Source organism: Trichosurus vulpecula, chromosome 2 (assembly GCF_011100635.1).
Source record: "Trichosurus vulpecula isolate mTriVul1 chromosome 2, mTriVul1.pri, whole genome shotgun sequence".
NCBI classification, from domain to species: domain Eukaryota; kingdom Metazoa; phylum Chordata; class Mammalia; order Diprotodontia; family Phalangeridae; genus Trichosurus; species Trichosurus vulpecula.
The window spans coordinates 63170051-63195167 of record NC_050574.1 but is presented as its reverse complement, the minus strand read 5'-3'; the positions used below and the strand labels follow the sequence as shown (position 1 = coordinate 63195167).

At 48.8% G+C, this 25117-nt stretch overlaps 1 protein-coding gene across 2 annotated transcripts; it reads right to left on the bottom strand.

Moving 5' to 3' along the window:
• Positions 1–3915: 3915 nt before the first annotated feature.
• Positions 3916–23539, bottom strand: RCC1 (regulator of chromosome condensation 1). Of its 2 annotated transcripts, XM_036747819.1 has the most exons (10): positions 23476–23539; positions 17330–17411; positions 14836–15023; positions 14296–14475; positions 12711–12807; positions 11997–12119; positions 11286–11441; positions 9237–9356; positions 8435–8587; positions 3916–7102 (listed from the first exon to the last, which is right to left on the bottom strand). In XM_036747819.1, the coding sequence occupies exons 2-10, from the start codon at positions 17400–17402 to the stop codon at positions 6927–6929; spliced, it is 1266 nt and encodes a 421-aa protein (XP_036603714.1). In that variant the 5' UTR covers positions 17403–17411; positions 23476–23539; the 3' UTR covers positions 3916–6926. The 2 variants fall into 2 exon arrangements, with proteins under 2 accessions (XP_036603714.1, XP_036603715.1); XM_036747820.1 differs by lacking the exons at positions 17330–17411; positions 23476–23539 and adding an exon at positions 16394–16450 and having other exon boundaries at positions 5933–7102.
• Positions 23540–25117: the final 1578 nt, after the last annotated feature.

The following is a 25117-nucleotide window of genomic DNA, read 5'->3' as shown; positions in this document are numbered from 1 at the left end:
CTATTATTAATTATATACAACTTGCTTTTTCTTAGGGCAACTAGGTTGCATAGTGCACAGAACGCGGGGCTTGGAAGCAGGAAGTCCCATCTTCCCGAGTTCAAATTTAGTCTAGCTGTGTGACCCTGGGCAAGTCACTTAACCTTGTGTGCCTCAGTTTCCTCATCTGTAAAATGAGCTGGAGGAGGAAATGGCAAACCACTCCCCTTCCACTATCTCTGCCAAGAAAACCCCCTCTGCAGAGTCAGATAGGACTTTAAAAAAAACGCTGAACTGACTGCTTTTCTTAAATACATAATAAAGCTGTCCTGCTGTTCAGTGATTCCATCTTTTCTTGGTGCATTTTTAAACAATGTTTCAAGTGTTAAAAAATTGTCTTTACAGGTAACTGGGGAAAAGGAAAATATTTTAAAAATAATAAAAATGCTTCAATGACCCTCCGTCATTGAACCATCTTGCTAACTAGAGGGCCCCATTGAAGTTGGATAAGGTTGATAAGTATCCAGTCTACCCAGCTGTCTTCATCTGGCTCTGCTTTACTCCCAAGCCCTCCCAGCACAGGATCCCAGACACTCACCACTAGGCCTTCATGTTCACTGCAGGGCCTGCTCCAGTAGTCTTGCATAGGTTCCCAAAGTGGGAGATACTGAAGCGATGGAACTATCCAGGGGACCGGCCATTTTTTGAAATGACAGAAATTTCAAAAAACAACAATAAAACCAAAAACCATTAAAAGGTTAAAAGAAAGTAGATTTCCAGGGAGGGAGGGAGAGTATTTTTTTTAAAGGGGGTGGTAGGCCAAATAAGTTTGGGAACCTCATCTAGAGGAGATCCAGGGAGCTAATTCTACTATCAAACCCTACTTCCTTTTTGCCACCCACTTTGCACAGTTAATTCCTCTCTAGACTACACTCAGGACTTTTTCCTACCATCACCAAGAAACTTCTTCATTCTGGAAGCTCAGTGCAGCCCTAGAATTCACACATCACTGTTGTTTTCTTCCATTAGAAGGTAAGCTCCTTGAGAGTAAGGACTGTTTACTTATATCTGTATTGTCAGTACTTAGCAAGGTATCTGACACATAGTAAGCCCTCATACACGCTCCACCACACTGATTCTGAATCCTGTTTCCCATGGACAAACCTCCTATTACCCTCAAATTTAATCCATCTCCTTCTCTCCAATGTCCCACTCCAGGTCTGTCCCACTTTCACTATGCTCCTTGGAATGCCTGCTCCATAATTAACAAACTTCCTTTCATCTTTAAGGGTTTCCTGTCTCTCCTTCCATATTCTATCTCACCAAGATTTGGCTCCATCCTGATGGCATGGCATCCCTTTCCAGAGCTTAGATGATAGGAAGCTTGTTTATTACACTTTCAACATACCCCTTGACTCACTGGTTGTGGATGGGGGAGTTGAAATACTCGTTGCTATTCACGGTCATTTCTAAATTTCCTCCCTACCTCCATAGCCCAGCAATCCTCTTCTGTGAGGTTCATGCTGTCCAAATTTATGACCCAATCCAGATTCTGATGCTCATTAGCTATCTGTCCTGAGGGAACTCTTCTTTCCTCAATGAGTTCAATACCTGACTCAGTCTTTTTCTCCTCCCCAACTCCTGCCCTCATACTAGAGGACTTCAATGCATGTATAGATGCTTCCTCAAATACCCTTAACATTCCAGTTCCTTATTCTACTAAATTCCCATAACTTACATTCCTTCATTCCATTTCAGCAAAATAGAGCTGGTCATACCCTCAATCTTGCCATCAGCCACAAATGTAACTTTTCACCATTATGAACTCCACAATCCCTTTATCTGATCATTTTTGCATCATTCCTTCTTTCACTATATTGTATGTCCTCTCACCCTATTCTTTGTCTTCACTGTGACTTTTATTGAAGGATGGCCCTTAATCCTTTCCCAGGCCATTACAGTAGAGAGTGAGGCTGACAACTTTGCACCTGCCTGACTTAAATCTAGTTCACATGCAAGTCAAGACATCACTCTCGTGATGTCATTGGTCCTCTTCCAAAAAGAAGGATGAACAAGAACCCCACTACTGGCTACTCTCAACTCTTTTCTATCTCAATCTCTTCATGAATCAGATCAGTTCTACTGTATCTTCTATTCTTGAATGCCTTGCTCCCTTGTCCAATCATCGATCACCCCTTACCAAACCTCAGCCTTGGATTACTCCCTTCTTGACCTCTGCAGCATTTGACCTTGCTCTCCTCCTGTATACTCTCTTCTGAGTTTTTGTGATTTTGCTCTCTCTTGATTCTTCTATCTAATCCTTTTCATTCTCTTTTGTTGGATCTTTGACAATGGCAATGCCTATCAACTTTGGAAAAATGGAAATTTTCCCCCCTAGACTCTTCTCTGCTTTGTTCTCTTCTAACTCAATGATCTCATAAGCTTTTCTTTGTTCAATTATCTTCTCTATAGAGAAGGTTCCCAGATCTGTATAACCACCCATTCATCTTTTTTTTTTTTTTTGGAGTGGGGAAGGCAGGGCAATTGGGGTTAAGTGACTTGCCCAAGGTCACACAGCTAGTAAATGTGTCAAGTGTCTGAGGCCAGATTTGAACTGTCCTCCTGACTCCAGGGCCGGTGCTCTACTCACTGTGACACCTAGCTGCCCCTCTCTTCTGAGTTTCAATCCCACACTACCAATTGCCTTTTGAAATCTCAAATTGGATGTATCTCAAATTCATTATAGCCAAAACAGAATTCATTATCTTTTCCCCTAAACTCTCTTCTCTTCTTTGATATTATTATTAGTAACAATATTTGTAATTCGTATTACATTCGTATTACCGTTGAGGGCATCATCATATTCTCAGTCATTTAGGCTCACAAACTAGGTGCCATCCTCTACTCCTCATTACGCTACATATCCAATCTCTTGGAAAAAGCTTGTCATTTCTGTCTTCATAATTATCTCTCCTATATGTCCTCTTCTCTTCATTCAGTCATTACACTAATATGGGTTCTCATCACCTCTCCTGGACCATGGCAAGAGCCTTCAAACTCATCTCTCTGCCTCATTTGTCTTCACTCCAATCTATCTTTCACACAGATGCCAAAGTGATTTTCCTAAAACAAATTTGACCATTAACATCTACACTCCCTGCTTCCCCTTAGTATTCAGTAAATTTTGATGGCTCTCTATTGCTGTAAGAGCAATATGAAATTTCCTATTTGGTATTTAAGGCCCTCTATGCTTTACTCCCCTCCACACATTACAATCTAGCTAAAATGGTTGACTTGTCCTTCCTCACACACAGCATTCCATCTCCCAATTCCATGAATTTGGCACTATCATTCCCCAAGCCTGGAAATGCTCTCGCTCTTTCCCTCTGCATCCCAGATGCCCTGGCTTCTTTCAAGATTCAGCTCAAATCCCACTGTTCAGGCCTTTCCCAATCTGCCCTAGTACCCTCCCTCTGAGATTCCTTTCTATCCACTGTTCAATATATATCCTATACGTGCAGTTAGTTTGATGTGGTCCCAACCACTAGAATGTGGGCTCCCTGAGGGTGAAGACCTTATAAAGACTGTATCCCCAGTACTTAGCACAGTGCCTGGAACACGGTGTATGCTTAATAAATGCCTACTGACTGATGCACAAGGGCTTTATGAGGGTTATCCCCATAATACCTCAGGTAGGTGATTCAAGTACTTTCCTCATTTTGGAGATGAGAAAACCGAGGTTTGCCAGGAGTGGCCCAAGATAGAAAGAGTTGGAGCTAGGAAACAAACCAAATCTTCTGACCTGGGTCAACGTGCTTTCTAATCACTAAGCTGCCTCCAATGGAATTAGAACATGCAGACTCACATATGAAAAACAGCGACAAACTTTTTAACAGACGGAGACGCAAAAGGAATGGGAAGGAGACACTAAGCACAAGGTTCGTTACCATTCTGTCACATTTATGTATTTTTTGAAAAAATAATTTGGATTCCATGGTTTCATTGGCGATTTCATTCCTCACTCTTTGTTTGGTTGTATTTGCGTGGATTGTTAGCCACTTTACAATCGAAAATTATTGTAAGCAAAGAACACTTTCACAGACGTTGAGATTTCCTAGCCCTTCAAGAGGGGTCAGAAAGATATATACGTTTCACAGATGAAGAAAAAGGAAGTATAAGTAATAGATGTATGGTCATCGACCCTTAGAAACCTACTAAGCAACTTGCCCAAGGTCAACAAGTTACTGAAAGAGTAAGCCAGGACTCAAACACACTTCTGACTCCAAATCTACAGCTCTCCACTTATCCTGTCCCACTGGCAGGCTTGGAGCTTCCCTGAATTCATCCCTAGCAGCCACTTTACCAGCTGCAGAGTCCAAGGACACCCTCGTCATGCCTGCAGCAAAGACCAGAAATTTTAAGTCTGATAATCTCTGGCCTATTAGGCCAGACGCAAAAGAGAGCAGAAAGCAAGGAAGTGATTGGCCACCCAATCGTGAGGATGTATCTTTCACAAGCCGGAAATTTCCCTGCCCTCCTCATCCTGGAATCTTCATAAGGCAGGCCCTGAGACTACTGGTCCCACCCATCCCAGCACGGATATAACTAGAATTTATCGTTTTCTTCCGATTTGCCAGGCTGCTCCTCAAGAACTAAATAGGACTGTTCAACACGGGAGCCCCCAGTATCTTTCTGATGAACTATTTTGGGTATCTCCAAAACTTTAAGAGGAGTCTAGGCATCATCAGTAGGTTTTGGGAGAGGATGACTTCAGCGGATTAGAGATGGACTACACAATACTTTTGAGATCCACTAACTGGACTTTAGTTCTCTTGGTGAAGTTAGCATCTCTCCTGGGGAAAGGCCCTAATCTCCTCTGGCTGCCAACATGGATTGAGCTCTCTACACAAAAGCAGCGTTGCTCAGATGGAATGGCCCCTGCCCTGGGCTTTGGACCCAGAGTCTGCCCAAACAGTTTCCTCCTATGGAAAATGAGGGGGGTAGAATTAAATCGAAGGTCCCTTCTAGCCGTAAATGCTACGATTTCTCCCATGTCTTGTGGCACGTACCTTACTTCTGCTTAGCCAGATACTTAAGAATGAAAATTGCAACATATGTCTTTATGATAACCACAGCTCAGGGAGATACAGTATTTTATGGCCTCTAAACTATCCTCTTAACAGCCCTGCTAAGGTAGATGGGATAAACGTGATTATCCCCATGTTGAGAGTAGGGAAAGCAGGACTTGGCTTCAATGGAGCCTGGGTTCGAATCCCAGTTCTACCAATGACTAGCTGTGACCCTGCGTAAGGCAATAGACTTCCCACCCCTATAAAATGAGGGGATTAGAATTAGATGATGTCTTTCAGTTCTAAATGATACGCTCTCATGAAAATTGAGGCCCAGAAAAGTGAAAATAATTGTTTAAAAAGAGAAAGCTGAGTGTTCGAGCCAGAACTCTTAAGCCAGATCTTCTGATCTAAAATGGAGCTTCCATGCTACTAGCCAGGAACCTAAGGTACCACCTGAGCAATGAAGGGGGATGGACCCTGCAGCACCAGGCAAGCATGCCTCTAGATAGATTGGACTTCATGTAGAATTTAAATTCATTTTTAAAGACTGCCAATCCCAGCACTGTCTGTAAAGCTCAACTGAGGCCAAGAGATCCAGACAATCAGTCATCTTAGATGCTAAGATCCACACAGATACAAAATTGTTCCTTTCCCCTGCCCACACTGCCAACTTTACCCCTATATGGAGCAAAGATGAGAACAGACTCATTCCTTAAAAAAAAAAAAAACAAAAAAACCTCAAAATTTATTCAGTGTTAAAAGATCTTACTCTCCCTGACCAAAATACTTTAAACACTCTTTAAAAAAAAATCAAAACTATTTTCTGAGCTACTGTACAAAATGATGTTCCCCTCCCTCAAGGACCAGCCCCCCAACCTCCCTTACCTACACACCCCTTCCATTTTCATATTGTTATAAATTAATTTATAAAAAGGTAGTTTTCTTTCCCAGAAAAACACGATTGCCATTCATGGTGTCTGGAATCTGGCTGCAAGAAGTCAATGGGAGGCAGGGCATCAGATTGGTCTGTGGGGAATGATGAATGAGGGCTGCTTAGGCAGTCCATGCTGCGGTGTGGAAAATGCCGCTCAATTCCTTTTCTCGGCCATCTGGGTATGCTCTTGCCTTGTCTCCATGGCCTGGACACTCACTGTCCTGGAGGAAGCTATGAGCCAAAGGACAATGGCTGGGTCCAAATCCTGAGCCCTGCCACCCACCCGTCTAGTGTCTTCCTTGCCCTGGTCAGGCCCTTTCCTGGGGGACCTGGGCTGAGACGCCTGGTTGAGGTTCTGGGGATCAACCTTGGCCCAGTTCCCATTTTGACAAGTGGGTGAGCCTTGTCCTTAACTGACAGTCTCAGATGAATGGGGAAGGGGCCAGCGAGATAACAGTTGTGGATATGGGGACCAAGGAGTGGGGGAACAAAGCCAGTTGTTCAATGAATGTTCTGATGACTTTAAATCATGGTAACTGGACATCCCAAGGGAGAAAGCTCTGGCTTCTTGGCGACGAGGTAGGGGTGGGGGGAGGCAGGACCTGTGGGGGCTCCAACCACATTCTTCTAGTGAGCATTAACCCAAAGTCAGAGGGAGGCCAGGGTGAAGGGGCCTGAAGGGGGATGAAGACCAGACAGACAAGAGAGCAGCAGCTCTGAGGTGTGAAATGTCCATCCATTCGTTCCTTGCGTATTTTAATGCAATCCCTTCATCTTGATGTTCCCAAGACGATTCCCTAAGAGAGCCAAGATTCCACTTCTGCTGCTGGAGGGGCCGGTAAAGGTTTGTAGATGGAGGTTTTCTGCTGACAGCTGAAGGAGTCGTATCTTTCCCATGGAGAAGGGGAGAGGGAGAGCAGACAGTTTCATTAAGGATTTCATCAACTCTGCTCCTGGTTTCTGACCAGTAACACTGTGTGCTGCCCCCCACTGGACACTGACAGAACGACCCGGTTCTCCAGCTGTTTGCCCGCCATCACCACTGGGCTCCAGACATCATCATCCTCTCCTGTGCCCAGCTGGAAGTTGGTGCCCATGCCCCAGGCAAACGCTCGGCCTGTGGGGAGAGGAGAGAAAGAAAGGTGGGGTGAGAGCCTCACTCCCTTTCCAAACTGCCACCCAAGCCCCTTGCTCACACCCAAATAGGCCTGAGACACCAAGTCCTCTCCCACCCTCTCCCTTCCCATCTCTCACACTTTCAAGAGCACGGAGCCTACGTAGAACCACATGGTCTCATCCTCAGAGGGAATGCACTCACTGTAAGACTCCTCGCAGACATGATCTCCCCAGAACCCCACGAGGTCCCTGTGGGCTGCACAGGCCCAGTCTGTCAGCTTGCTCCCCACTCCCCCAGCTCCAATGCCATAATACACTGTCCTAACCATACCACAAGGGCACCAAATCAATGTTCAGACACGGATGCAGCAGAACCTCCCAGCTCTCATGGTTCTCCACAGCCTAAATCATCAGAGGTCCTCAAGCCCAGCATTTAAGGCTCCCCAGCCCTATTTTTGGCTCCTCCTCCATTAGGCCCTCTGACTCCCATTGGGCCGCCTCCTCTCTGCTGCCCCCTGCCCCGACACTGCCTTTGTGTAAACTTCCTCGAGGGAGCAGGAAGAAACCTTACAAGGTGTCTAGTCCAACTCCATTTCTTTGAAAAGCAAACAAATATTTATGAAGTCAAACTTATTGACATTAATTTGGGGTGGGGGGGGAGTTGCAGCTGGCAGGCTCTGGACATCATACTAAGATATGAGAATGTGGCCACTTTTTTTTTTTGGAAGGGGAAAGGCAGGGCAATTGGGGTTAAGTGACTTGCCCAAGGTCACACAGCTAGTAAATGTGTCAAGTGTCTGAGGTCATATTTGAACTCAGGTCCTCCTGACTCCAGGGCCAATGCTCTACTCACTGTGCCATCTAGCTGCCCTGAATGTGGCCACTTTCAATCAGGGGTGTGGTCCCTGAGGCCTGCAGGGGTCCCTGGCTTTGGGCCTGCTGCTGACCTCTACCCCACCCCACTCCACTCCCAACACTTGGCACAGAGATCTAGGAAGAAAGCAGAGGCCAAAGAGGAAAGACTGACATGCCTTCTCCTGGGTGCTAAGATGTCTTCATCATGTCCTGTTTTTCCCAAGGTCTCATTTTAGAGATGTATATCCAATGAGAACCAGGTCAGTTCAAGATTATCCACCCCACTGTCTGCTCCTGGGACACTTACACCCCGCAATCCTCTCCTGGACTCTTAATCATAAACTTATCTGAATTCATGGTTTCATATATATATTTGGGCCTTAAGTTCCTAAAGGGCAGAGATTGGATTCCGATATCTCCCACCCCAAGTCAGCAGGGATCAAAGAACCTCCAGGAGGGCTTGCTGCCCCCTACTCACCGTCCTTGGCTACGGCATAGCCAACTGAGGCACCGCAGGCAACTGACGAGATGACAGGCAGTTTTGGAATGAGGGTTGGACTGCTCTTCTCCTCAGCTCCTGCCCCAAGACCCAGGCGCCCATACTCAGCCCTGCCCAGGCTGTACACTTTACCTGGGGTCAGGAGAGAATCATGAAGCACTGAGAAGCACAGGCTGACACCACTGGACTCTGCCCCTTCTTGCTCCCCCCAACCCTTAGTTTATCCCTCCCTGGGGCTCAGGACCTCATATTCTGTGGTTCCAGGGAGAGTTTGGAAAGGCTGGTGCCTATCCCCTTCAAGGGTGTGGTCACATGGAAGAAGGGATCCAGATGGAAGAAGGACCAATCAGCACTTTTGGTGGGATTCAGTTGTCCCATAGGGAAATTATCGGTATCCCAAGGCTGGGAGCACCTAAGGAATTACATCCCTTTATACAACCCTTGGCCTTATTACTTGAGGGCCTCTGGAGAAGCCTCAGAGATAGGGCAAAGGAAGGTAGGGAGAGGGAGAGGGAGAAGCAGAGAGAGAGAGGACAGAGAGAGGAGGGAGAGGGAGGGAGGGACGGAAAGGGAGGAAGAGAAAGGGAGGGAAGGGAGGAGAGAGAGGGAGAGGGAGGGAGGGACAGAGAGGGAGTAGGAGAGGGAGGAAGAGGGAGAGTCCCCATCCTTGTCCTTGTAGTCTCAGCAGCTGGTTAATAAATACTCGTGGGCTGGCTGATTGACCTTACAAACCCACAAACTAACACCCTGATCCACGGGGAGCCCCCCCAAAGCAGCTTACCTTCTGAGTCCAAGCAAACTGTGTGATGCTGCCCTCCAGAGAAGCCCACCCAGGACTTGGTGGAGTTCTTGAAGGATGTCAGATTCTGGGGAGCAAAGCAAGGCTCTGTGCTTCCAGTACCTGGAGAGAGACCCCGAGCCAGATGGTCAGGCCTGAGTCTTGTGGCCCCTTCCCACCCACCCTAGGCAACTCTCTGAGGGCACATGGCATGGCCCCTCCTGGCGGGTCTCAAGGGCCAGTATAGAGAGCAGCTATAGACAAACTGGGCAAGCTGAGAAGAACCCCACCTGGCAGTGAAAACTCAACACCCAATAGGTGAGAGGCATGATTCACAGCTTAAGAGTAGGAAGCATATTGTTATAGACCCCTTTGGCAGTGTCTGATGAAGCCTAGGGACAGCCTTCTCAAATAACGTCTTTAAATGTACAAGAATAAAATACGTAGGATTATAAAGGAAACCAATTATATTGAAATGTAGTTATGGAAAGAGAAGAAACTCAAGTTCATGAACCTCATGTTAAGAACTCCTATCCCACAGGGACATCAGGAAGACAAGGATGGAGGCCATTTCCTGATGTCTGTTCTGCCCCCACTTCATCCCTCTGACCTCTGAATCCTGTCAGACTTTCTTCCCCAATAGCTTCCACATTACATAACAGTCCTTCCAGAAGGGACAAAAGCTCTAGAGACATATCCTGACTGACAGCATTAACTGATCCCACAAAAGCGTAGCATTAGATGAAACACCAATACCAGGGCCAGTGAGTTCTACGAAAACGATGCTATGAAAGGGAGATGCATTCCTGGGCAACTAAAATTCATACTGTCAAGCCCACCGAGGGCTTTACCAAGCCCTGTGTCTTAGGGAACTAAAAGACTAGGTTTGAACACAAAGAGACCAGTGACGACAGGGAGGAAAGTCTAGTGCAGTCTCAGGGACTTGGAGCAAGTTACAGTGACTGTTTTTCAATGATGGAGACGGTTAGTATTCTTTTTGACCCTGGACATCACGATGTAACTGCAACGCGCTAGCAGCATCATGCAGTGTCTCTGTAGAGCAGCAGCTCTTAAGCTGGGGTCCACAGAGTGCCATGGAGTCTGTGAATGTGGGTAGAAAAATTACTACATCTTTATTTTCACTAACCGTTAAGTGAAATGTAACATTTCCTTCTATAATGAACACAGGCAACAGACCAAGGAGAGAACAAGCAACACCTGACTTTGTTGCCAACAGAAATGAATCACAAACGAAATTCTTCACACTGATGTATCTTTAAAAATAAATTTTTACCTTTAAAGCCCATATCTGAAATGTTTTCTTATTACTTAACACACTAAGAAGCATATATGACTATATCACAAACCTGTTCTCTAAAAAATTATTTCAATAAATGCATTTCAATATAATTTGTTTCCCTTATCACCCAATTTATTTTATTTTACTCAGTTAAACACATTATCCTGAGAAAGGCTCCACTGGCTTCTCCAGTCTGCCCAAGTAGGAGAGGGAAGTCCCTAACACAAAAAAGGCTGAGAAGCTACAGAATCAACTTCTCATAGCTACGGCCAATGGAAATCCCCCGACTGGCTCAACCCCAGCTCCTTCCCCGTGGTACCCAGCCCCTGAGAGCTCAGACAAACTGCACTGGGTATTTGCATGAGGAGCCCAATAGACTGGCTGCCTTGCCGATGGAGTTTGCACCCCAAAGCCAACCCAGCAAGATATGAAGCAGCACACATGGTACAAAGAACTCTAGGCTGGGAGTAAGAGGGCTTGGGTTCAAATCCTACCACTGATGGCACTTTTGGCAAGTCACAGAACCTGCAAGGACCTCAGTTTCCTCAGCAGTAAAATGAGAGACCCTGCCTCTGAGACCCTTCCTGGACCCTGTGATCCTATCCCGTCCCCTCCTGCAGAGTGTCACTGAGAGCCAACAGGCCTCAGGACGACTCAGAGAAAGGAAGAAGGGGGAGAAGAGGGACAGGTCCCAGGGCAGTCCCAGTCGCCTGGGCCAGAGACCCATTCCCACAGAGGGCCCTTAGACTCACCAAGCTGGTGGTAGTTGGAGAGGCCAAAACCGTAGACGTGGCCCTCTCGGCTGACGGCGAAGGTGAAATAGGCCCCGCAGAAGGCGTCCTGGAAGAGGACGGAGCCCCGATGGCCCTTGGACTTCAGCAGCACACACTGGGGGACCAGCAGTCGCTCTGGATGGGGGCAGGGAGGAAGCAGAGCATGGGCAACAGGGGAGAAAATGGGGGGTCTGCAGAAGGGCGCATACAGACATGGCAACCAACCTCCTCTTTGGCCACCTATGGGGCAGTCCTGCCGGACACTCTACTCGCTCCTGGGCAGTAAGAGAACTTTGGGACCAGGACCTCCCCCCACTCCCTTCAGTTTCAACCCTATGGACCCCAGATTGGTCAGTTCATCCCAGATACTTAATTCTACCCCAACAGTTCCTGCTCGACATAACCCCCAAAGGGCCAGTGTACTGGGCCAAAGGATTTTCAACCACGGTGAGGCCTGATTTCTTCCATGATTGTACTTATTCTATCTCCTTATTCAATCCCGTGGCTCACCCCAAAGAATACAGAAGGATGTTGAAGGGAGGTAGGGGGAATACCCAGCTAAAGCAGAGTCAGAAGATGCCTTCCAGAACCTATGAGATCCCACGGAAAAAGCAGGACTCAGCACTATCTTTAGGGCCAACTCTGCCTACAACTAAACCTGTCCAAAGCAGAGCGGCCCAAGTCACTTACCAAGTCCCTTCCGGCCCCCACGGTTGGCGAAGAACTCAGGCACCCGGCCCAGCTGGCCCTGCTCCCCACAGCCTGACGTGTACAGGTTGCCATCCACTGTCAGCATCACCAGGTGGTCGTTGCCTGGGGGGAAGAGGAGGGAAGCTTGGGGATCCTGGGCAGCCAAGGGTCTGCCAGTACAATCCTCAGGGAAGGGCCAAAGGGTTGTCACCTGGGGAGGCTCTTTCTGCTAGCCTGAGACACACATTTTAGCTCAACATACAGGCCTCCCACTACTCGCCTATGTGATCAGTCCTCTTCCCTCTCTGGGCCTCTTTCATCTGTAAAATGAGCAGGTGGGCTAAATGGTCTCCAAATGTCACTCTCACCTCTGACAGGGTGATCTAAGAGGCCTCCCAGGTCTGACATTCTGTGTTCTAAGGGCCCTCCCAGCTCTGACATTCTCTGTTCTAAGGTCCTCCCAGCTCTGACATTCTCTATTCTAAGGGCCCTCCCAGCTCTGACATCCTGGATGTGTTCTAAGGCCCTCCCAGCTCTGACATTCTGTGTTCTAAGGGTCCTCCCAACTCTGACATCCTGTGTTCTAAGGGCCCTCCCAACTCTGACATCCTGTGTTCTAAGGCCCTACAAATTCTTGGTCCCCAGACCATTTTATGGTTCTACAAATTCTCTATCGTGCTGGGGGCCAGGGTCCATCCAGGGTTCTGCACTTACCTGATGCTACCTTGATCACAGGTGCGTTGAGTTGGACCTGTACAGGGACCATGCTTTTCTTCATGGGCTCCAGGAGGCCAATGACACCATTATTGTCCTGTGGGTGGGGATGGGAGATGACTTGTTACTTCTTTCTCGCCCACTCCTTCCTCCTCCAACAGGCTCCCTCCTTTACTGGCCCACACGCTAAAGTCTGAAATAGCCCAACCTCCCCCACTTCTGCTTGCCCCACACCTCCTGCCTCCCTTGTTAAATCCCAGCTCTGGTCACCAACTTATACAAAGCCTTCTCAGGCTGATCATTCTGGAGAACAGTTTGGAACAACACTAGAAACTGTGCCTAATCTTAGGTGCGGCAATCTCACGAATGGGCGGGGAGCAGCTCTCCTTTTCAGAACACCTTAAGGTTTGTGAAGAGCTTTACAGACATTCTATCATCTGATCCTTATGCCGATCTCAGGAGGTAGGTGTGAAGCAGAAATCACCGCCCCCCCCCCCAGCCCCCCGCTTCCAGTTCAGCACACTATACACGGTACAACACACCCCCTCGATGTACTCCAAAGGAGTCAAATTCAGAGACCCACCCCAATATCAACACCGCACTATTTATAGGAGCAAGAAACAAAGCAGCAGCAACACAGGAGGGTCCGAGGCTGGGGAAAAACTGCTCCAAGACTGGCACATAATAAGTATGTGAGGACGACAGCCGTTACTGTGCCACCGGAAATGACTAATCTGAGGAATTCACTGAGATGAAGGGAAGCTGTGGCACCCAGTGAAGATGAAGCAGGAGAAAAATTTACATCAGAAGTGTCAAACAAACCAAATATGTTAAATAAATAAATTGCATTAAAAAAAAAAAAAAGTGTCAAACAAGTAAGAGTGAGGCCAGAATACATAATTAATACAGAATTGGGAAATGCTAAACAAAATAAAACAACACTGAAAAACACATTAATTTGGATCAAAGCAGTGATCCATCTTGACTGTAATTAGAATTCTTTATCACAAGGGAGGGCTCTATGGGGAGGGGATGTTATTTGGAAGTGACAGTGCTGTAATAAAAAGAAGCGTCGATAAATCGTGTTACTCTAGCAACCAAAAAAGATCACAGGAAGCTTTCCTGAACTGTCCCCTTCTAAAGCTACCACTGGCCCCCACTTTCCCAACCCTATGGATAAGGATACTGTGCCACTCACACATTTTCCACCTCTTTACCCACCTGCCCACTGGACGGGAAACCCCTAAAAGTCAAAGGTGGCATTTCAACTACAACCTGAAATTTCTTACCAGCCTGCCTAGAGGGTGGTCCTTTGACCTGGGAGACAAATCGTGTGTAGTCCAAAGAACACGAGTCTGTACAGAGTTAGGAGACCTGGGTTCCAGGACCTGGCCCAATCTCTGTCGCCAACTTGGCACATGACCTTGGGTGGTGTGCCAATCACTCTCTGGGGTTGACTCCTCGATTGCAAAATAAAGAGCTAGGATGAGAACTTCCTTCCTGTCACTACTGTCACTAGGCACAATACCTCACCTCTCCCAGGCCCTTCCATTCTTCCCAGGACCCCAGGTGGTGGCAGCCTTACCCGGAAGGAGCCCCAGAGGAAAACTCGCCCATCCTCAGTGAGTGCTGCGGTGTGGCTGTCTCCAGCTGAGACCTGCACCACCTTCTCTGACAGAGCCACCAGCCCTGGGATGGTTTCTGAGCCTTCTACGCTCGTGTCCCTTCCAAGGGCACCCTCGTCGTTGCAGCCAAAGGTGTAGACCTGTGCCCAGAACACAAACCCAGCTGTCAACCCCAGATGGGGGGGCTCTGCGCCATGTGTGGGCTGAGTGTTTGCTATCATTCATTCTGGGTAGGTAGCTGAGAGGGGAGGATTCGGTTACCACATAGGCCCACCAGCTTGATCACAGCTGCAGCTTGTGAGCTCAAACACAGCCAGCCATTGCTCTGGCCACAGGGGGACCGTCCAGGGGACCATGGATGGGTCACTGCTAGGAAGACTACTCAATGGGGGTGAAAGGTGGGGTTTGGGAGGGAGATGAGCAACCCTGTACTAAGTCATCTCCCCAACATCTGGGAGGTTTCTCTTGCTCCCCACTTGTCTGGTTCCCTGAATACTCACTTGACCGCTCTTGCCCAGACACACGGTGTGCATCCCTCCAGCCTCAGCCTGCACGATGCCTTCAGGCATGGTGACCAGGGCCGGCCTCTTCCTCTCTATCACGTCCTCGCCGAGCCCCAGCTGGCCCACATCCCCCTGGCCCAGGGTCAGCACTAAGCCTGCTTCTGTTCGGTGAGACCTGTGGTAGACTGGAGCCCGAGGAGACAGGGAAAGAGAGAGAAAAAAAGGAGGAAATGCTCAGAGGACAAGAGAGCCCTCTTGGGGAGCAAGGTGGGATTGACCTGTTTTCCTGCACCAGCCAAGGCTCCAACCTCCTGACCAGGAGCCTTTGCAGAAAAACAGTTCTCAACAGAAGGCAGCCAGATAAGCCCAAGGGCCCTTCTATTTGGACTTGGAAGAGAGAGAGCTGTGGGCAATGATGTGGGAGCCAGCACATCAGAATCCTACTTACCAGTTCTCATTATTTTGGTGGCTTCATTTTCCTAACTGGTCTCGTCTTAGGTTAACATGGCCCAAGGTTCCCTGACAATCCAGAGATCAGGGGCATGGGAGGAGGCCAAAGCCACAAAGCAGAAAACTGAAAGTCAACTACAGTTCAGGGCAACAGAAGTTGTGGCAAGGACGAGGCTGAGTCCCAAAGTCCAGGCCCAGGGAGTGTCGTTGAGAGTCCAAGGCAGTGGGGAGAGCAAAGGTATGGAGGCGGGAAATCAGGAGAGAGCTCACAGCCTTCACTGGACACAGGCACACATGCCCAGTCAAATGTGGCTGAAAGCTTCTGTGGGCCGGCTAGGACCCTGACCCCTTCTCTTATGACCCCAAAAACTGTTACAAAGAAAGATCATTTAAAAAAAACACCCCCCCCCCATTCATTCCCTAGTTTGGGAGCAGATTAGGACAGACCCATCTCAGATGGTTTAGGGGAAGCAAAGGCGGTGGGAGTCTGAAGAGAAGATCCCGAGTACTGGACTTCCCACTGATAGCCCTGCCCCCATCACACGGGACCTTCAGTGAGCCACTGCCTCATTCACTCTCTGTCATTAGATTTGTGAGATGGGAATAATTATGCTTGCACTATCTCCTCCCTGTAAGGCCAGCATTTTGCTAATCACTCCATGAAGGCCTCATTTCTGCTGTTCCCTACCACCCCACCCACTCATGCCTGGGCATGGGACAGGACAGGTAGCTGGAACCTGGGGGGAGGCAGGACAAGGGCAAGCTGCAGCTGTCACCCCTCTCCCCCTGAGCCCAGAAGGTAGGGATCAGCTGAGCTGTATTTTGGAAGGATTGAGGCCAGGCAAGGAGCAGCAGGAGGGCAGGGATGAGCACAGGAAGTTACAGCTCTTACTTGTTTTTGGTGGACTGGCATCTGCCCCAGCATTGGGAAGAAACAGAGTCTGAGTTTATCGGCTGCTGAGAGGCCGGATACCCCAGGGGCAGCATTCCTTGTACTTCCCTCTGACCTTCTGTGCTCAGAGAACCAACCCACCATGGCTGGCCCTGGAATATGAGCGCCCTCATCCACCCCATTCACCACCTCCTACAACCCTCCCCTACAAACCTGGACAAAGAGAGAGGTTTGTACAGTGTGTACGTGGCATAATAAAGAGATGACCACTTTGTGTACTCTCAGTGGGCCAAAGCAGAAAGAACCTGAAACAGGGACCAAGGAGACCAGGGTTTTGGTCCTGCCTCCGCCACTGATTATCTGTATGACATTGGCAAGGCCAGCTCCCCTCCGGGGTCTTCGGTTTCTTCATCTGGACCATGAGGGAACTGGACTAGGAAAGTTTCTAAAGCCCCATTCTGTGTTCTAAGGGCCCTCTCAGCTCTGACATCCTGTGTTCTAAGGCCCCTCCCAGCTCTGCTATCCTGTGTTCTAAGGGCCCTCTCAGCTCTGACATCCTGTGTTCTAAGAGTCCTCCCAGCTCTGACATTTTACATTCTAAGGCCCTCCCAGCTCTGACATCCTGGACTCTAAGGGTCTTCCAAGCTCTGACATCCCATGTTCTAAGGGCCCTCTCAACTCTGACATTCTGTGTTCTAAGTGCCCTCCCAGCTCTGACATTCTCTATTCTAAAATCCCAAGATTCCATGATTCCCTGTCAGCTCCACCACTAATGTCCTAAACAGCCAGATTCCCTTTCCCCTACCTCCCCATCTCTGCCTCAGTGGTTCAGACATCAGAAAGCTCCTGAGCTTTGGTCCCTGACCCACCTGGCCAGGGAAGCTAAGGGTCCATACAGTAGCAGCATGAAACATTCCAAAGGGCAGCTACTGCTCATGGGGGCACTGAGATGGTATGACGTAGCAGAGAAAGCTCCCAAGAGCTACCTTGTTGATCCCTCACCCTGATGTGTGCACATGTGGCCTCCCCCCTCAGTAATGTGGTAAGCTAGCTCCTTGAGGAAGCATCATTTTGTTGTCATTTGTGTATCCCCAGCACAGCACCTGGCAATAGGCAGGCAGGTAATAATGGCTCATTCAAACAAATTACCTTTTACTTTTTTGCTTTCTATGGTGGCATTTTCTGCTGGAGGATTTCTCTTGTTCAAACGTTTGGCTGGCATGTTGGAGACCTGAAAAAAAAATCAAAACCGAGGCCTTATTAATCATTGGCACTCCCAATAACATGTCTGGGCCTTGTTGTGAGGCAAGAAGGGTGGGAAGACCCAGGCTGTCTAATTAGCAAGGGACTCTGGGTATTGAGGAGTGAAAAGGAGGGAATGAATGGTCTGAAGGCAAGCCTGTCAATGCCCGGCTCTTGTTGTGGGCATCAGCAAAGTGATGATAGCCATGGCAACTGGGACCCAACCCCCAGCTACAGAGAAAAGCAGGAACAGCAAGAAGACATTTCCAGTCTTCCGTGATTGCCGGAGCTGGGTACTGGTCTATCCATTTTGGAAAAGCCAGTAGAAATTATGCTGGAATAGTGACCTAAGAAAGAAGAGGAGAAGAGAGACTCTCAGAAAAACTACCAATGCCAACAACCCCAAGGAAAAATGCTTAGAATCCCTAATAGAAACACAAATCAAAACAACCCTAAGGTTTCCTCTCACGCTCCAGGAATTGGCAAAGAGGACAAAGGATGGCCAACAGTCAATGCTGGAGGGGCTGTGGGGAACTGTGGATTGGTTCTGAATAGGCATTTGGAAGAATGCAGGTCTTCCTAGCTCCAAAGCCAGCTGTCTATGAGCTAACACAGTGCCCCCCCCACCAAAATGCAATATTACTGCGCTGTAAGAAAAGACAAGATGATTAATTTTAGGAAAACACGGCAAGAATCGAATGAAATAATGCAGAGTGAAATGAACAGAACCAAAAGAACACTGTACACAGTAACAGCAATACTGTCTGAAGAATAACTGTGAGTGACTGAGCTATTCTGACCAAGAGGATGGCTCGAATGAACTGCAAAGGACTTAGGAAGGAAGATGCTATCCACCTCCAGAGAACAGAACTGATGTATGGAAGTGTGTACTGTATGGTTCCACACACACATATCGAATGTTGGCCTTCTCTAATGTGAGACTGGGAAGGAGACAACTTGAAACTCACGATGTAACAATAAAATAAATATTAAGAAATATTTACATCTGCACTTTTGGGAAGCAGCAAAATTAAGAGTAAATAAGCCGTGGCACACAAGCATCACAGAATCATAAGGAACAAGGACTACGAGGAATTCAGTGGAATTTGTGGAGACTGAGGTGCACTGTAGGCTGATGCAGGATGAAGTAAACAGAGTCGAGAGAATTCTGACTCCAAAGGACTGATCTGGCCAGACATGCCAGACTACAGGTTTGACGCACGGCACACACCATCAGACATGTTCAATGGCTAGGTCTGTTTTGCTCAATTGTGTTTTTTACTTCCAAGAGAGGAGGGAGGGGATAGTGAGAAGAGATAGCAATGTTGAAAACCAGCATCAACACTTTAAATATTTTTTAATCGAGGCTGAGTTTGACCAGGCTGGCCCTCTCTCCACTATTGGATGCTGCCTCTCTATCTTGATCCTAATTCCAGCATCAATGGTGCTCTAAGGTTTACCACTTTCCTCACAACAACCCAGGCAGTACAGGCAAACATCATCTCCACCTTACAGATGAGAAAACCTCGGTTCTGCGGGGCAGGAACTTGCCCTGGATCACAGAGCTAAAGAACGTTTGAGCTGGACTCTGGTATAATCAGACTCCAAAAGGAGCATGCTTCCCATCCCACGCAGACCTTCACCAAGGTCAGCTGGCCAGCCATCTGCCCCTGGGCAGTCAATCCAGCCATCTTTGGGACTTCAGCCTGGGTTCAGCTGTCTAGACTGGGGAGTGAGAACAAACTCATCTTGTCCACTTTGTCTGGCCGGTCCCAGACAAGGCTTGCCATCCCAACCAACTGGCCACCCTGGCCACCTCACCACCCACCCCAACTGCTGCCCTTTTCAGGCTCTCTCCACCTCCTGCCCTGGGCAGAATCAAATCAACACCGTCATCATTATATCTGAAACAAGCATGTTAATTAGCTGTCCGGTAGATCAGCTAATCTTCCAAGAACACTCCCCCATTAGAAAGTAAACTCCTTGACAAGTGTCTCACTTTTGAACTGGGATTCCGAGCCTTTACTAGAGTGTTTTGAGGGCTTAACAAATACTCCTGCCCTCCCTGCTTTCCTTCCTCTCCTAGACTTCCTTGCAACATCCTTCATCTTCTTAGAAGACGACACTTGACTCGTGGGGCTATTTTCTCCTTACCTACTAAGTCTAAAAAGTAGAGAAAGAAGGACTCTAGTGAACCCTGTTCTCTCTGTCTCTGAACCCATCTGTAATGCATAATTAACAATAATAGTAGCTAAACACCGTTTACATGGCATTTACTAGGCACTGCACTAAGTGCTTTGCAAATATCTCATTTGATTCTCACAAAAGCCATGGTACTTATTACTCCTGTTTTACAGTTGAGGAAACTGAGGCAAAGAGCAGTTAAGTGACTTGCCCAGGGTCACACAGCTAATAAATGTGAGGTCCAATTTGAACTCAGGTCTTCTTTACTCCAACCCTGGCATTCTACCCACTGCTCCACCTAGCTGCCACTTAATTAGAAGTCTGTTATATATGGGTCTGGTTGCCTTGTGGCTCTATGTGTCCATCAACAAGAATAAAGTGCCAGGCACTGGGCTCAGTATCAGGGATAAAAAAAAAGACAAAAGATGGTGCCTGCCCCCAAGGATCTTATATTCTAAAGGAGGAGACAACACAAGGAAAAGTGTGTGTGTGTGTACGCACAGAGTAAAAATAGGAGGTAATCTCCAGAGAGATGTTGTAGGTGTGTCTGAGGGGAGGAAGGGGACTGGGAAAGGCCTCCTGCAGAAAGGGGAATTTGAGAAGCCAGGGACATCAAGAGATAGGGAGGGAGAACATCCCAGGCATGAGGGACAGCCAGGACAAAAGCAAGGAACTGGGAAATGAAGCACTGTGTTTGAGGAACACCAAGAAAGCCAGTGTCTCTGGCCTGCAGAGTTCCAGAAAAGAGTGATGCGTAAAAAAAAGCTGCAAAGGTAGGAAATACAGGTTGTAAAATGATTTAAATGCCCAAACAGAAGATTTTCTACTTGATCTGAGGAATAACAGAAGCGAGCACTGTAATTTCTGGAAGAGTGACGTGGTCAGAAGTGTGCTTTAGTAAAATCATTTTGATGGCTGAGTAGAGGATGTAGTAGAGTCTCGAGAGTATTGGGTCTGGGGAGCCGCCCAAGAGAAAGGTGACGAGGGCCTGCACCGGGGGGGCACCTGTGTGAGTGGACAGAAGAGGACGGACATGACAGGCGTGAAAGTGACAAGACTGAGGATGTGAAGTGAGCGCCAGTGAGGAGTCAAGGATGAGACTGAGGTTCCAGCCTGAGCAACTGAGGGAACAGCGGTGCCCTTCACAGTAACAGGGGAGTCTGGAAGGGGGAGGGTTTGGGGCAAAGATAGTAACATCTATTCTGGTCATAGTGAGTCTGAGCTGCCCATGAGGCCTCTAGTCTAAAGCGCCAAAAAGGCAGTAAATGATTTAGACTCAAGCTCAGGAGACGAGGCCTGGACACATGGATCTGGGAATCATTCCGTGTCCTCAAGTCTCTCCATCTGATATTCTTTTCCAATTCTGCCATTCATTAAATGAGTATTTAACAAGTCCCAGGCATCATGAGTAAACAAAGTGACTATCTGCAGGAGCAGAGTATTCCCAGAGAAAAACAAAACTATCCTTGCCCTCCCAGTCCTAAGGTCCCAGTTCATTTACTTGGCAATACTTCAGGTCACCTTCACCTCTCCCCAAGGTCCCTCTAGAGCCAGGAGATCCCACAGATAGGCAGACACACCCGGAAGCCACAGACCCAAAGGCAGGACATATATGTGAGAGTGTGTGCTCTCAGATGAAGGGCCTAGCACTCTACACACACCTCTGTGCAGAGTACCTTTCTTCCCTGCACATCTCCCTCCTCAGCCATCTGCTCTCTTTTGCTCTAACAATCAGAACCATATATATCAGATGAGACCTTGAAAACAATTCAATCCCCATACCACCTCATCCATTCCCCACTTCTTTCCTGAATGTCCCTCATCACTTTCTACAAAAAGGAAACTGATACCCTGAGAAGCAAACAAGGGGGAACAAACATTTTATTAAGTCAGAAGACTCCTCTTCCTGAGGTTCAAATCTGGCCTCACTTACTAGCTGTGTGACTCTGGGCAAGTCACTTCACCCTGTTTGCCTCAGTTTCCTCATCTGTAAAATGACCTGGAGAAGAAAATGGCAAACCATTCCAGTGTCTTGGCCAAGAAAATTCCAAAATGGGGTCACAGAGAGTCGTATACAACTGAATAACCAGTGTTACAAAGAACCCTAAAGACTCTTCCTCTTTAAAATGAGAGGCTGGACTAGACGGTCTCTGGGTCCCTTTCAGGTCTGAGATTTCACGATTGTGGTTCTGATCTTGCTGCCTGATGCAAGCAACAACCGACAAACAGGGGACTGTCTACGAAAGGCTGCCCTGCTTCCTGCTGGACAACTGGTCATGTTCAATCAAACCATGGCTGGGCTGTCCCATTGGCCTGAATGCTCCTTCCTCTGGCACTCTCACTGTAGAGTCCTCTGCCTCCCCCTCTGCCCTCTCCATCAGAAAAGCAAGTTCTCTTCCCATCCCTCTGAAGGAGCGCTTTGGTGTGGTAGAAGCAACACAAAGCTGACAGTAAGTAACCCTTAGAAGTTCCAGTCCCCTCTTGTCCTCTGGGGAAGCCAGGGCAGATGTCTCCGCGGGCCCTGAGACTTAAAAATGAACTACTGTTCTCCTGCAAGGCTCTACACACTGGCTCTCATTTAGGAGGAAATTACTGTAAACTGACAGTCTTCTCCCCGCCTCCCAGCCTGTCTCGGGCTGAGAAAACCTATTTGTGTGAAAAGTTCCGCTGGGGAAGGAGATGGTTGAGAAAGACTTTGGAAGCCCCTATAACACAGCTCTGGCGGAGGCCCCAGAGGCCAGGCATCTGGACAGCGAGCTCAGCGGACTCAAAAGGAGTTACATCGATGGCCCAGTCCTTCCATCTCAGTAACAATACTGCTCCACCTGGTTTCTTGACCTTACGGGGTCGTTCACAGAATCCTAAGAGCTGGAAGAGGCCTCGGATCACGTAACCCGACCGCCTCCCTTTACAAGGAAGGAAACTGAGGCTGTGTAGGGCAGGGGACACAACCAAAAGGAGCAGGGGCCCAGATCTCCGGTCTCTTCTAGACCAGGATGATGTTTATCTAATTTGGGTGCCCAGAAGGCGGCAGACCAAAATGAGCCCTCTCAAGCTCGCCGCTGCCCCGGGCCGTGAGATACTCTGGCAACATTTATGTCTCACTCATTTCGGGGGGAGGGGAGTGAAAAAGAATGCAACCCCGACCCGGGTCACAGGCAGCGGAAGCACAGGTACCTCTGCTAAAAGAGGCGTGCAAAAGTACACCTGGGGAAGCCTCTGCGCGGCAGCCTGCAGGCCTGACAGTAATCGGACCCTCCCTCCAGCGTCCTCTCTGGCCCTTCTCCCCCCGCTTCCCGCGACTCAGACAGACAGCTATTTGAAATTTCCCGCCCGGCGCAAGCGCCCAGAGGGAGGACCCCAGAGAGCCGGGGCGGGAGAGCACCACCGAGCTCCTCGGCCAGCGGGAAGGGCTGCGGGGGCAGCTGGTGGCCAGCCCCGGCTGACGGTGGGAGGGCACCCGGGAACTTTCCCGGGAACCTTCCAAGCCGGGTGCACGCGCCTTTCCCGGGACGTTCGGAGCGAGACGGACAGCGCGCGCGCGCCTTTCCCGGGGACGTTCCGAGCCGGGCGCACGCGCCCTTCCCAGGGACGTGCGGAGGGAGGCAGACGCCGCGCGCGCACGAGGCGCGGCCAGCCTGGAGGAGCGGCTGCCGGGGGGGGGGCAGGGGGGTGTGCACACGCGGACGCCGCTTCCTCCTCCAGCGGGCTTCACGTGGGGCCGCGGGGCGCTGAACTCGTCCACCCCTGCCGGGGCCAGGCGCCGGTCCCCCGCCCGCCCACCACACGCCCGGCAGAAGCCGGACCTGTAGCCGTACCCGCCCGACCCCCAGCTCGGTCCTACAGTCTAGATCCCAGGCTGTTTATACCTCGATCCAGGTGGGCCAAACGGAACTCCCCTACTCTCCAGGCCGGGCCGCGAACTGCTCTCACGCATGCGCCCTGCAGCCTCCTCTGATGGGGGGCGGGAGAATGGGAGAGAAAAAGTCAGCGGCCCCTGCTGGCCAGCCCGGGAAGTACACCCGGCTGGTTTCGGCAGAGCGAGTTTATCCAGATTGTGATTCAGATGGAAGCTCGAACACTGGCGGTGTAACCCTGGGCGAGTCACCTAACCTGTTTGCCTGTTTTCTCAACTGCAGAATGGAGGCAAGAACAGCACCTATTTCCCAGGGCGATTGTGAGGATCAAATGGTGCGGCGCTTAGCTGAATGCCTGGCACGTAGTAGGCGCTTACTGAATGTTTATCGTGTTGAAAATGAGATTGTGTTTGCAAAGTATTTCCTTTCTTCCTTCGCTCAAGACTCATAAGCCAGGTTACAGGTTCCCTTGTCTGTCTGTTAGTTTGCCAGGCTTTCTCAGATCTCCTTTTGGATAGAACTCTTAAGGTCTTTTCCAGCCCTGAATCTCATGGTCAATCAAAGAGAGCCCTCGGAAATCCTGCTTCCGATTAACCTCGTAGTCATCCTAACATGAAGGCATAGGGTTGGATTGTTTGGCCTCTGAGGACCCTAGCATCTCTAAGAAGTCCCCATGATCCGCGAATGCTTCCTCTCCTCTCCGCCTATGCAGGAAAATCTCGTTCAGCACCCGTTACCCCAGCTTCATTCATCTTTGTTCCCTATGCACCGATCTTTACCTGTACATCGGAGATGAATCTTTCCTGATCCTCCACTATTTAAAGATGAAATGCAAGGAATTCGTATCATTTCCCAGCTGGCCACTTCAATGATCCATCATTGTGTAAGATGAAATCTACTCAGAAACTCATACCTCCTTCAGCACCCCTGAGGCCCCTCCCTTCCTCTGACTGGAGAGGGTGGATGGATGATAGAGAGCTCTTCCACTATTTAAAAGGATAGCACCCAGGGAATTCATCCCTTTTCCCACCCGGCTACTTTGCTAGGCTTCATCCCCTTCAGAAACTCACCATTCTGCAAGATGAACTCAACTCAAAATTCACAACTCAGATCATTTCCTTACCCTTCTGTGGGACTTCATCCTGCCACTGGGCAGGGCTGGGGTAATACCCTCCTTGCAGCCATTCCTAACTTCTTAGCATTGTAATCATTTTGAGGGTGGGGACTGTTTTATGCCTTCTCAGTACCTCCAGTGCTAAGCCTCCAGGGAGGCACTCATTGGGAGTGATCCCTTCTTCATCGACTCTGAAAGCACAATACATATTTCGTGAACTAATAATTCACATGGCTGATGATTGCCTACTTCATTGCAGCTCCTTGAATGCAAAGATGGTCCAATTTTTTTTTTCCACAGAAAGCACAGGGCCCTCTACATAGTATAAGTACTTAATGTTTGTGGAATGCATGAATTCTCTAAGCCTGTACTTTGGATTATCTCCCCCCACCTCCACTCCCAATGCTGATTGCTTTATCACATTCTCCCTTCCCAATGGTTTCCAACTTTTCCTTTAAGAATGCCCAAGTCAGCTGTCCCTTGGGCTCTCCTCCTTTTTGTCAACCCCCAAGTTTGGTCTAAGAAAGACAAACAGAATTA